This window comes from Homalodisca vitripennis, unplaced genomic scaffold (assembly GCF_021130785.1).
Source record: "Homalodisca vitripennis isolate AUS2020 unplaced genomic scaffold, UT_GWSS_2.1 ScUCBcl_5767;HRSCAF=12656, whole genome shotgun sequence".
Classification (NCBI taxonomy): domain Eukaryota; kingdom Metazoa; phylum Arthropoda; class Insecta; order Hemiptera; family Cicadellidae; genus Homalodisca; species Homalodisca vitripennis.
The window spans coordinates 26556-40378 of NW_025781880.1; the positions used below are offsets into that span (position 1 = coordinate 26556).

General features: G+C 35.0%; 1 protein-coding gene across 1 annotated transcript; it reads right to left on the reverse strand.

Moving 5' to 3' along the window:
• Positions 1–4453: 4453 nt before the first annotated feature.
• Positions 4454–13578, reverse strand: LOC124373506. The gene is made up of 3 exons (XM_046831867.1): positions 13465–13578; positions 10283–10503; positions 4454–5279 (listed from the first exon to the last, which is right to left on the reverse strand). The coding sequence occupies exons 2-3, from the start codon at positions 10490–10492 to the stop codon at positions 5028–5030; spliced, it is 462 nt and encodes a 153-aa protein (XP_046687823.1). The 5' UTR covers positions 10493–10503; positions 13465–13578; the 3' UTR covers positions 4454–5027.
• Positions 13579–13823: the final 245 nt, after the last annotated feature.

A 13823-nucleotide genomic window follows, 5' to 3' on the forward strand; every position in this document is an offset into this window, starting at 1 on the left:
ATATTTAAGCGATATTTTCATAACTCTTCGTAAAGTTATTACTGGTAATATATGACCAATTTCTATATAGAGAATGGCTAAAAGCAAGTCGCATTTTAAGCGATATAATTATTGTGATATACTCATATAAGGAGCAAATTTGTTATAGAAATAGTTTTTAAATGATGATTCATTTAACATTAAATAGTTGTCAAATGTTAAAAATATTATCATATAATTTTATTACTCACTAAATGTAGGAAGAATCCGGCTCCCTACTTTTCATAACATAATATTAACGGAAATTCTGTCTATTATTGTGACTAATCAAGCTAGTGGTGTAGATTTTACATTCTGTTTTGAATATTTTATTCTATCACTCATTAATAAAAAATAATAAACGGGTTACACAAAAGTATGCAATAATTTATTAAAATGTTACAAACTCAATATGACTGTTACGAGGCATAGAACCTTGTGTGTATGTTTAGCTTTGCAACAGGCAGCTAATAACAATATCATTAAATAGGACTGTTCTACGCTTAAAAACAGGTCTTCAAACAATTAGGTTTTGTAAGCTCTAACAAATTCTCCTTCCCCCAAAAAAGATGAAACGTTGCCTGTTCTAGAATGGATTCTCCATCATCAGGTTGCAGTACAAAAGAATCCGCTGGGTAGCTTCGTTTTTAAGTTAAAATTACTAAAAAAAAAAAAAACAAAACACACTTTTAATGTTCACTCTGACGTAAACTATGTACACCTATAGGCTACACATATTTACACGTAACATATACCGCATGGGCATGAGCATCGACCAGGTAGGCTTCATGTTACATAATCCCAAAATTTCAACCTAAAGGTTTTTAGGTCTGGTGATGAAGTTCTTAAAATATGTGAGTTTCTTTTCTTTATTTCACTAAGATAAAAAACCCCAATCGATTTCAAACTAAAACAATATATTTGTTTAATATTATTACTGACGATGGAAGGTTCAAAAGGATAATGGGATATCTGACATTTACCATCGTTATATGTTATAAAATAGGTATAACACTACGTTTCGAGGCTTGAAATCTACCCACTTCTTCAGGCGAAAACTCCCCTAAGGCGTAAAAATACCAAAAATGTGACAATGGAATGCCACTCAATGTTAAAATAATTAAGTGATTCCTGACGAACTCCATGAAGACCAAACTGCAGAGAATTCCAGAATTTCCAGGAGGACAGTCCAGTTTGGGTTCATTCCCTATAGTCTGGACATAAATGCAGATCTTCACTTGGTCAGATTCCGTTATATGCCCCCAACGCTTAAACCTTTTTCAATGAACTTAGAACGTTATAAAAACGATGCAGTTGAGTAACAGAACTAACATTATGCTCCCAACGCTAATTTTTCATTTACGGATGATTATATTGAATTACAATTGGTTACTAGCTAAGAAAAAAAGGGTACTTACGTATTATATCGACCACAGCCCTAAATTTCTCCAAACACAAAAATTCAACAAAAACAAACATTACCAAACAAAAACTAAACTCTTTATTGAAAAAAACAAACAAAATTTTTTTATTCTTGATCACAATCCGCCACCCAAAATGCGAGTGCCTCCGGCGGTGATGTCAACGAAAAACAGAAACATCCCTCGAGATAGTACCTATAAGTAAACTATCAAATTCTACAGGGGCTGATCAGAAATATAAATTGAATTGTAATGGAAAGGCAATTATGTACCGAGCAAAAAACTTTAATAATCATGTGATGCCGCGCGGTCTGCCGTAATCGGATTCTCGAGACAGATATGATAAAAGCGACAACAATACCGATCGCAATACCTGGAAATGCTTGTTGATTAATGGAATCTTAGTTCTGTTACTCAACTACATCGTTTTATAATGTCCTAAGTTCATTGAAAAAAGTTTAAGCGTTGGGGGCATATAACGGTATCTGACCCTTCACAATTATTTCAACTTTGAGTGGCAGCCCATTGTCAAATTTATTTAGTATTTTAATACCTTAAGGGATTTTTCGAATGAAGAAGTGTGCAGATTTCAATCCTCGAAACATAGTGTTTATTGTATGTAACGAATAACGATGGCAAATGTCCGAAATCCAATTATCCTTTCGAAAGAATTTAAATCCAATTTAATCAATGAATTTTATAATATTTAGAGTGTAAATTCTGGAATTAGAGAAAGAAACAATTACCTTTTCCTACTACGTAGCTGTTTATTCATGTCCAAGACAATATTGATGCAAGGACGTAGCCAGCGAGAAGGTCCGGACTCCCCCCAAATTTTAAATTTTTTCAATTACTTTTTCAGTAAACGATTATTATTATTTACATAATTCAGTATTACTGACATGTATTGCTGAAAGATCGTTCTCAACAAAGAAACCGGTCAAGAATAATATAATTTAAGGAACAAAATGGGCCATTACTCTCTGTCTACTACGGGAAAATATCGGTTGTCTGGAACCCCCCCCCCCACAATTTTTTTCCTGGCTATTTTCTTGTATGGGTGGTTTTCCACCCTCGCTATTATCATATAACTCATCCAGCCTCATGTTTCGAGTTTAGACCTGTATTATTTTCTTCCTTATCATTAGCATATTTTTAACATTTTTTTGAATTCTATTCCGCTCCAAGTACGCTATACGCTTGCAGTCAAGAATATTTTTCTTGTTTCTTAAGGGGGTTGGAAATACCTAACTCGTCAATTTTAAATTTACCACCTTACTTCAAAACTTCAAAATTTGTAAAGCTATGACTTTCAAACTTTATCAGTTCTTTTTGGTTAACAGACCCAATTTTACACCTTTGAAATACATATTACCTCAAAAGGCTTTTTTGTAACACTAACAAAATTAACAAATAAAAAGAACAGAAATATTTATTTATAGAACTAGTAATTTTACAGTAATAAAATGGGTCTAAATATTACTTATACTCCAAAAAAGATGTTTAAACACTTAGATCTCTAGATTAATTATTTCCAGAGATAAGGGTACCTTAGTTTAAATAAAATGCAACTTTTGGAAAATTGCGAAAAAAAAACGTATATAATGCGTACCTAAAGAATAGGCCTGTTTCCATATTGGGAATCGTCTAGTTCCTCTTCATTCTCTTCCTTCATCAGTCTTCTTTTTCTTCTTACTTGCCTAGTCTACTTTGTGATACGTACCAATGTAGGCATAACCTAGGTCTACTGTACTAGTTACCTAAATGATGTTTATTTTTGGTTTTATAACTCAATCGTTTCCTAGGCATCGTGAGTTGCACTAAAAAATAAACATATATTGACAAATAACACGACAGTTCACTAAATCATTCTCTTCTTTGAACAAAACACAAAACGTAAACAAGTAATGTACAGTTTATTGTGAAATGAATCAAAACAACAGACGACAGCTGGCAGATAAAACTGGCATTTAGTCAACTGCCACTATGACCAACCGCGCAAACAGAAATACAGAGTATAAAACCAATGTTTAGCTACTCTGATAAATACCATGAGTATATTGCCCCACTCTTGACGTTGCTCAGAGAAAAAAACTCTATGCCTTGATATATTGTTTTACTATTTTCAAGGGCTCATAGGTAAGTTATACAGATTAGGTTTACATCATTTTAAAGAGAATGAAACAAAGTAATAACAATAATAAAAAAAAGAAAATTGTGTAAACAAAATTTTTCCGTTCTGGTTCTCCTAGACTTTACGAAATTTCTCCGTGTTTTGTAATAATCGTTAAATGCAAAATTGCAGCTGGAACACACTGAAATGTTAATGTGTCACAACTTATTTTATTGATAATTATACAGTTTGAAGGTTTGTTGTAGATTATTCTGCCCAGAACAACAAATGAATAAAGAAGATGATTAATAAAAAATATTTGAAAATGAAATCTCATCTGAATAGAACGAAATTAATATATTGTTTCAAAGAGAAGATTCTTCTGTATGATAAGTAACAAAAGTAGTTCATTCCATTTGTTATAAGAACATCCAAGTTATGAATTTTAATTTTTTAGTGAAATCAATAAAAAAACTTAATTGAAGTATGTGCTAGGTATTCAAGAGTTTTGTTGACATTACGTTTTTTGTTGTGGTAGAGTAACATTCCAATCATTACGGCCACTACTCCAGAATATCTTTATCAACAGCATGATAATACAGAATTGGTACTGTGATTCAGCCAACGCGATGTGGGTTGGCTAAGATTCCTTATCTGTTAACATGATCCTTTTGAGTCTTAGTTGTGAATTTAATGGTTTGTAGATTAGAATCTCTTATATTGTTATGTGATACTTCCTACAAATGTACCTCAGCAATTTTGTTTCATAGTCGCCGAATAATGGAGCATTTTAAAGAAAATTATTAATCGTACAAGAATCGATAAACAAATCTTTGAAATGAATTATCTTGAACTTGGTCCTAATATGCCCAAATCGATCAACAAGAAAGTAATTACACGGTTAATACTAAAATCAAAAGATATATTTAAAACACAAATATATTTACAAAAATATATATAAGATTGATCACTGGAAAGAACACCTGTTTCTCTCTTACAGAACAATTTACACAGCGTAGAGTCTATAAGCTACCTATTATTAAATTAAATATTTGCACATCGGTCGTTCTCAGTACATAGAAATGTTTCTAGTAACGTATATTATAGTGACAAAAGCATTTTTATTTTACATTCAACAGGACATCTGAGCCACTGGCACTGTGACAATTTCGTTAATCTTAAATTAGAGAGTCATGAATCTAATGGAAGTTAAGTATTTTACACTTTTGCTTTAGAAGATGCTTAACCATCGTTCCATAAACGTATTCTAATTTTCTTACTTGAAATGTAGCTCTATCAAAATTTCACTAAGGAAATTCAGTAAGGCCTTTAGGAAATCTCAAAATTGTGTAAGGTGTTTTATCGTGCAACAAGATCACCTCTGAGATATTTCAAGGCTTTCACGTTAAAATATAGATTTCCACTCTTTAATGGTACAATAGGCATGAAAGTATGTCTCTTTTTAGAGGAAAGTATCAAAATATTAAGTGTCGCCACCAGAAAATACGTTTTAGCCAGCGAAACCTCTCTGGTTTTGGGGGCAGTTGGAAATTCACATCTTCCTCATCGTCTGGGTCCATATCACTATCACTGTCACTATCACTATCACTGTCACTGTCACTGTCACTGCTGCTGTCGCTCTCCGGGGCTCTGACCCAGTGGAACTCTTGTTTCAGGATAGTCAGCGCCGTGTCGTTCGGCAGCACGTGGACGTCCAGCACCGTTCCCTGGAAGCAAAGCAAGAAGTTTTTTGTTGTTGTTCTCTTAGGAAAAGAAGCCTATAAATTGCACTTAGTCCTGTAAGACCCTTTGCGCTTCTTCCGGAGTACAGGATATTCAGGATGGGTAAGGTTGGGAGTAGGGACCGCCTCCTATCGAGATCCATGAGGAAGAATTAGGGCACTACATCTCAAAGTCATGTCCCCCGGAAGAAGGGGAGGCCAGCTCTGGACCAGCCTCTCCAGTCAAAGCAGGGCAGGGGTGGTACACCCTTGTTGAGGCTAGCAAGAACCTCAGATAGTTAGAGAACAAACCCCACCAACTCCAACAGTCATCTCCCGCAGTAGACTAGACCTATCGAATTGCCCTTGTACCCCAGAATCTCGACATTTGCGGTTAGTGATGTGCCACTCCTGGGCATCCACATGGTTGCCCAGATATAAGTGACATATCAGTTTTTGCTGTGCCCAGTGATCCAGCCAGAATGATCCCTGCTGCGTACTCAATTAGCTTACATCCCTTAAATATATGTATGGCAGTATTCGGAAGCTTTGTAAAAATATTTAGGTAAACACAAACATTTTGGAAATAGATATTATTAGTATTTTTTTGTGAATAGAAGAATAGAAATAATTCGAGGGCTACAAACAATGGTTTTTTAATTTTAACTTTTAGCCTAATTATTTTTAGAAATTACAAAATAATTAATAAACAAATACTAGTACGTAGTTATATTAATTCTGGTTTATTACACGACGCATGTCCTTGCTTTAAAGATTCTGGTCACGTCTTTGTAAAAAGTAGCCTCTATATTCATATAAAATAACTATAAAAAAGTTTATTAAGAATTTAAATAGTGAATAAAATGGATGTATTCAAGATACAGTACTAGAAATAATTTGTATTTTAACATTTGTATATACTTATACACGTATACAATTTTATATCATTATAAACGGTAGCCATATCTTTTTTGGTGAACATGATTTATTTATTAAACATTTATGATAGGCAGAATTAAATTCAAATTTGTGGCGGTAGATATTGCTTTTCGATCTGTCGTACAATTTATTAATTTGATATTTTTTCGGTCTGAACCTATTAACGGATTTTGAGACTACATATTTTATTATAAGCAGGCATGTACCACATTAACTGGCTACATATCAGAAAATAAATGCTTTAAGAAATGTTTCATTATAATAATATATTTCCAGCCTTTTCAGTAGCAACCCCCCCCCCTAACTGAATTATAAATATTTCATTACATTATCTGTATGCGTTAAGAGGATACATGCAGGATAACACACCTAATTGAATGATAGTGCGTGTGCGTGTGTGTGTGATGCTTGTAAATATGGATGGATGTAGCTATTAGGTTAGAATTTTACCTTTTAAAATCTGATGTTGCGAAACCATATACTACTGTTCATTGTGAACTTAACCAGGGGCTATATATTTCTCATACAATCCGAATTATTGAAAATGTTTACTAATCTCTGAAGTATTTGGAATATCAAATTACTAGATTTCATTGTTCATGGGTCAATCAGCGTTGAAATTATTCTATTACTTTTATAGGTAATTCTGAGCAATTACTTGGTCAACCCCAAACTTTTTCATATTTTACTACGATAATCTAAAGATGTATGTGAAATTAAAAAAAATACTTTAGGCCCCGGAAAGTTGACGTAAATGAAAAATAATACTGAAATGAGCAGAATTTTGATCCAAATGAACAATGTTTTTCTTAAATTTCGAGCTACAAATTAATTAGTTGTTATCGAGTTGAGACGAGTGCCTCCGGCCAACAGCGCGAGGCACTGCCCCGCGCTGATATCAACGAAAGAAAAACATCCCTCGAGATAGTACCTATCAGTAAAATATCAAATTCTCGAGGGCAAACTTTGGTGCATTGCAAAACGCCGTGTTCGTACAAAAAACGTTTTAACTTTTCCTGATCTTCACTTGAAACCATGAAATTAAGTACCGGTAACGTGTTCTCACACCCGTCACATATAGAAGGATTATCGGAGGAACCACTAACCATAACGGTACTGTCACAACTGACATTCCGCGTGTCTCCCGCAAGCCAGTGTTATCGCGTGGACTTTGGACCTTCTTATCGCTCGGCAACCTGTACGACGGCCTTGCGAAGCTTGAATTATATGTTACTTGCTTTCTGAAAACATCTTTATGACCGTATTAAAATATGAAAAAGTTTGGGGTTGACCAAGTAATTGCTCAGAACTACCCTTTTATATGTTTTTCCAGTTATATTTTACCTGTTGTTACTTTTCTATTGAATCTTCTCATCTATTTATTTTAGTTTGTACTCAATTAATATAGCACGTATTAAAGTTATAATTTTAAAACCTTTAAAATATTTTGAAATAATTGGATTGGTAGGCCAGAATTTGAAAACAGGCTTGTTGAATATATTGAATTGAATGGGAAATGTAGATAAAGAGACCAAGGAGAGGCAATACCGAGAAAGCGCTACAAAGTAAATCGAAGCTCTCCCTCAAAGCGAAGGTTGCAAAATCACGTTTTGCAAAACCCGTACTTCACTTTACCAAGCTCACCAGTGCTGTTCTGTCTTACAAACTTCGAGTTTGACTTCTCCATCAAACTCAATGTATTGAATTAAATTTAAACCCTATGCTGTTCCTATGTTAAACATGTTTTTGCAATTTAATAGTAGATAAAGTAATATTTTTATACTTAACAACAAAAATGGTCGTGCACATAATAAAACCCGACCTCATTGTATGGGAAAAAGCATAATACTTCATCAAACAAAAAATAACATTAACTCATATGTTATAATTACTTTGACATGGTAACCTATGGACTGACCGATTGAAAAAGTAGGTTCTGCATTATAAATGTTTTGTTGCATATTACAGTTTAAACTTGGAAAAATTATGGAAAAAAACATAGTTAGAAACATGTAAAATGCCCATTTTCATTTGGCTGAATTTTTCATAAGGAATACGAGCTGTCATATTAAAATAATATGAAAAAACGAAATGAAGGAGACAGAATTATTCCGGACAATGTAAGCGAAAGTTTTTTTCTCTACCAAATTCTGAATTGGTTTACAGCTCGTTATGCCTGTTGATCTCATTTTACTACTCATTCATTTTTTTAATGAAAAGAAATGTAAATTTTCTGTGTTATACATGATTAAGTTAAAAGTTATTAATTTATTTGAGCAATCATTGTCCTGTTTATATTATCTTTCGTAACTTGTGTTGTATATAATGTAGCTCATTTTCAATTTTTGCTTGTTTGTTTATATGTATTAATCATTTATGTGCCCCTGTTGTATTGTAATGTTACCATTTATTTTTATATTTATTATTGTTATGATTTACCATTCTCTAGTTTTGTAATTTTTGCTAATGTAATAACCATACAATTTAAGTTATGTAAACTTTTCTATAATTTATTAACTACTAGTTGTCATTCAAAGAAATTATAATCTTGTCTTGTTCTAGCACTTACGTTTGTTGTATGTATTCCACAATGTGTTTTTGTGATGTATATTGGCATTGCCGTTGAGAGAATAAATAAATAAATAAAAGAGAAGTCACAGTATGATTTTATAACGTTACTCTAGAAAAAACCAATAATAAAAGAGGCCCACTACCGTTCCTCCTTTTTTGTCAACGTCTTGTTTCTGCCGTGACGATCGCCGTTTACTATTGGCCTCTAGCCAGTTCTATGTGGTTGGTCGGTGAGTGCATATATCTGCTGTGGCCTGTATTCTGTGGTATGGTGTATGTAGTAATTAGTGTTGTTTATTGTATTGAGAGCATGTTTTAGAGTTAATGCATGAAGTACACACAACTTGGTTATTGTGATTCCTGACTTATGCGTGTCACAACGCACTGATATAATTTGCGTATTTCAACCTATGTTATAGTTATATGTTAGGTTAGTTATCCACCTGAGGAAATTATCAGATTGCAGACCTCGAAACGTTGTGTGAAATGACTTCTTGTTCTTGTCACTGAACAATGGAAAATGTCCGGAAAACTCTGTTTCCTTCACAATCCTTTCATCGTGAAAAACAAAACTTTAAACAAAGAACATGCATATACCGGGTGTCCCACGTTTGATTTTATATTACTCACCCATTAATGCACCGAACATTTTTAAACTGTACACAATTCGTTAAATAGGTTTTAAAATAATCTGTGAACATTTCAGCTCTCTAACAATTGTTGGAACAAAATGGTGGTATTTTGAAAAACTATACTTTATAACAGTATTTTTGGTTTTTTAAAATTATTTATTGCCATATTCTAGAGAAATAAAGCGTTTCAATCAGAAAATTAGAACATAGCCTATTAAAAAACCTACAATTATTCGAACTTAGTCATCCACAGCGACACACTGATAACAGCGCGTAACAAATGAATCGTAAGCTGTTACAAAGAAATTTTGCGGTATCCAGAGAAGTTTCCTCTTTCAATTGATTGTTTTAATCCCTCATCATTATTGAAGGTACGAATATTAGCTTGTTCCTTTAAGTAACCCCATAGAAAGAAATCACACACAGTCAAATCTGGGGATCGGGGTGGCCAATGTAAAAAATCACAATTTTACAAAACCAAAAATACTGTTTTTAATGTACACTTTTTTCAAAGTGCCACCATTTTGTTTCAACAATTGCTAGAGAGCTGAAATTTTCACTCAGTATTTTTAAACCCTACTTAATGAATTGTGTACAGTTTGAAAATGTTCGGTGCATAAATGGGCAAGTAATATAAAATCAAACGTTTTAAACCTCTTCGTGGGACACCCGGTACTTTACATCCTCTACAGAGTTTGTAGAGGCTGACCTTTTCACTCAACTTGGATTGGCTATGGAGCTAGGAGTATTTTGATCGTTCTGCGAAGACCCATGAGGTTTCGCTAGAGGAATCACATTTACCACCAACGCAAAGGTCAAGCAGACCTCTGGACAAAAATAGTTTTCTTGGTGAAAGAAAACACTGACCTTGCGCGTGTGTGAGGGTATCGGTATGAACTGTATGTGTCTACGAATCTTGCGGATACAGTCCAGGTGTATGGTGGCCACACAATGTACCCCCACCCTCAGTTCCATGTACAGACAGATGGTGACGTCATGGGGAGTATCCGTCCTCACGTTGTATATGACCAGGCAACCCATGGCGGTCCCCAGGCCCAACTGCTTGCAGAAGGGCATCGGTCGACTCCCTGGTGGAGACAACACATTATTACGTTCCTATGATGTGCTTTATTTATATATTTACTAACCGCATACGCCACTTTACATTATTACAAGAAACAAATAAAGATGGCCAGCAGAGCGTATAAGGAATTATAAATATTGTTAATTAATATATACTTAGTACCTACATAAATGATTGGATAACAATCATATAATAAAGTTCATGAAAAGAAAGCAAGAAATAACTACAATACTTAATATGCGAGCAAATAACATGAAACTAAAAACTGAAAATTTGACAGAGTAACAATTAACAATATAAAAAACCAAGCAAAGAAACAAGCAGTCAAAAAAATGTTTAAGTATTAACAAAACAAATATATATTTATACAGAATAACAAGTGTGAACCATTAAAGATATAAAACAATGAAACAAATGTAACGAAGGGTAAATTTGTATGAATAATGACAACGAAAACAAATCAACAAAACTAATAGTGAAGCTAACAACAGAAGCAGAATAAATTATAACAGTCACGCATTGAAATGTGAGACATCACAGAACAGGCTCCCATCAGCAGCAGCTCGGCGGACCGCTCCCAATGCTGAACCACTCTCAATGCTGAACCGCTCTCAATGCTGAACCGCTCCCATTGCTGAACCGCTCCAATTGCTGAGCCGCTCCCAATACTGAACCGCTCCAATTGCTGAACCGCTCCAATGCTGAACCGCTCCCATTGCTGAACCGCTCCAATTGCTGAACCGCTCCCAATGCTGTACCGCTTCCAATGATGAACCGCTCTCAATGCTGTACCGCTCTAAATACTGAACCGCTCCTAGTGCTGAACTGCTCCCAGTGCTGAAACCGCTCCCAATGCTGTACCGCTCCCAATGCTGGACCGCTCTCAATGCTGTACCGCTCCCAATGCTGAACCACTCTCAATGCTGAACCGCTCCCATTGCTGAACCGCTCCAATTGCTGAACCGCTCCCAATACTGAACCGCTCCAATTGCTGAACCGCTCCCAATGCTGAACCGCTCCCATTGCTGAACTGCTCCCAGTGCTGAACCGCTCCCAATGCTGTACCGCTCCCAATGCTGGACCGCTCTCAATGCTGTACCGCTCTCAATGCTGAACCACTCTCAAACGCTGAACCGCTCCAAATGCTGGACCGCTCCCTATGCTGCAACGAAGAGGTCAACTGAAGAACCAATCTCGTTCCCGATACGCATGAGTCGAGGAATGGGACAAAAGCGAAGGTAGTTAGCCCCAGCATGGTAGGGTTCAAAGAGGCGCTGCGCTGATGACTAGTGGATCTGGCAGGGACGTGGACGTTAATTGTATCCAGTAAGAAGGAGCAGTTGATTTGGTGATTGAGGAGTTGGAGTGGGAAGATACAATGAGCCACCCGCCTCCTACATTCAAGACTCAGAAGGCCATAGGCAGCAGACAGCTCATCGACCGAGACCCCGCGAAAGTCAGTAATGTGCTCATCATTTTATGTTTACTGTGCTTTGAGCACAGTTTATAGGTTAAGGCGGATGGCGAGCATGAGTTATTTGTTTTATGAACATGATATTTTGAGATTTGAACAGTTATACGTTTATATTGCTGTAATGCATGTCTATGGATATTTACAACAATACCAGTTTAGAGAAATTAATAGGGTAACTCGCATTACACAATACATGTTTCTTGATACACCCATTTTTTTGTAAAGGAAATTTGTAAAAGCATCTATGTTATCAGGGAGTTACAGTTGATAACTGATTTACAGTTGATATTATAGTTACAGAGGGTTTTCTATACGCCTCCTTAACATTATTTTTGTTACAATACATATTCAAATTTAATCTGCTTTGGTTTATGAATTTATTGCTGCGCGATATATTTAAAACCACCGACCAGTCTGTCTAAATGCTAAAAACTAAAAATAGGAATGAAATTTGATATTGGAATATTACAGATTATCAGATTATTTTTCAGGTTATAACAAATTTATGTTCACACAAAATATGGGCTGGACATACCTATCTTCAAAATAACAACATATAGACTCGAAGCGAAATAGTAAGTTCAGATCCGTTTCCCTTTCGCTTAGTGCAGCGTCTGAAGTCTTAAACTGTCACAGACTTGTTTTCTATAGTCTGGAGTCAACGCCAGTTGGAAAAGATTCAGAAAAGTTATTGACGAGAAAGTTTCAAAACAAAACTCTTTGCTTCGTTTTCGACATTGAAGACACCTGGACTGCATCATCGCGATGAAGACATTTTTACACTGTTTAGGTTTTTCATTGTCTAGATTTCGAAACGATTTAGAGTTAATTTTGGGCTTCTTCGTTCACCGACAATTTAGGATCTCTTCAGAAAGACGTAGACTCTATATTCCAGGAGACACGTCTATGACAGTGTCAAACTTCAGACATTGCACTTAGTGTAAGGGAAATTATGCTGAACTCAACATTTTTTTTTTTTTTTTTATTAAAAAAGGAGAGGCCGATCCCCTTTTAAGCCTTATTCTGTCCGTCCTCATGGGCCAACTGGCCTGTGCGAGGATCTTATCAAACAGAATAAGGGGAGAGTCGATACAGTACAAGATCAATGGTACTGATAAAAAGTGCAATGGTCATAGACAGGATTTGAACCTGCGTTATCTCTAGCTCAGACCCAAAGTCCAACGACTTAGACCGCTCGGCCATCGGCACTCGCAACAACATACTGTACATATTTGTCAACATACATATTTGTTTTTATTATAAACAAAAGTCTGATTATCAGGGTAAGCATTAAGTGTCAAGTTGTAACTAATACACCTACAGAAAGTATTAAGCGAGTAATACGACTTATTTTATTAAGATTCCATAGCAACAATGGGATTAGAAAGTCAAATAATCATAAGTGATGCTGCCAAAATTGTAAGTCATAATCAACCAGATTCGCAATATTATTTTGAAAAAGCACAAACAGCAATATTTGCTTCTACTCACCAGCGATAGGGAAACACGGCCATGCGTCGTCTGTTGAAGGAGAAACTGAGAACAATGTTCAAGTTTCCTGGAAGACTCTGGATGTTGAGGCAACCTGAAATATCAACCCCTTATGTATAGTTGTTAAAACATCAGAATGTAAAAAAAGTATAAATTGGAAATATATTTCCAACAACAATCTAACCACAGAAATTACTAAAAGTAAAAAAAAAACATGGCAACATTAAATTAATGACCTTAAAATTAAAAAAAATAAATAAAAAAAATTGTTAGGAAACCTAAAAAATAATCTACAAGATGAAGAAGATCAGGAATTCCAACAACAATCTAACCACAGAAATTACTATAAGTAAAAAAAA

Coding starts and splice junctions, on each gene's coding strand:
- LOC124373506 (XM_046831867.1), bottom strand. CDS start 10,492: ATGCCCTTCTGCAAGCAGTTGGGCCTGGGGACCGCCATGGGTTGCCTG. Junction 5,280..10,282: donor TACCCTCACACACGCGCAAG/GTCAGTGTTTTC, acceptor CTTTGCTTCCAG/GGAACGGTGCTGGACGTCCA.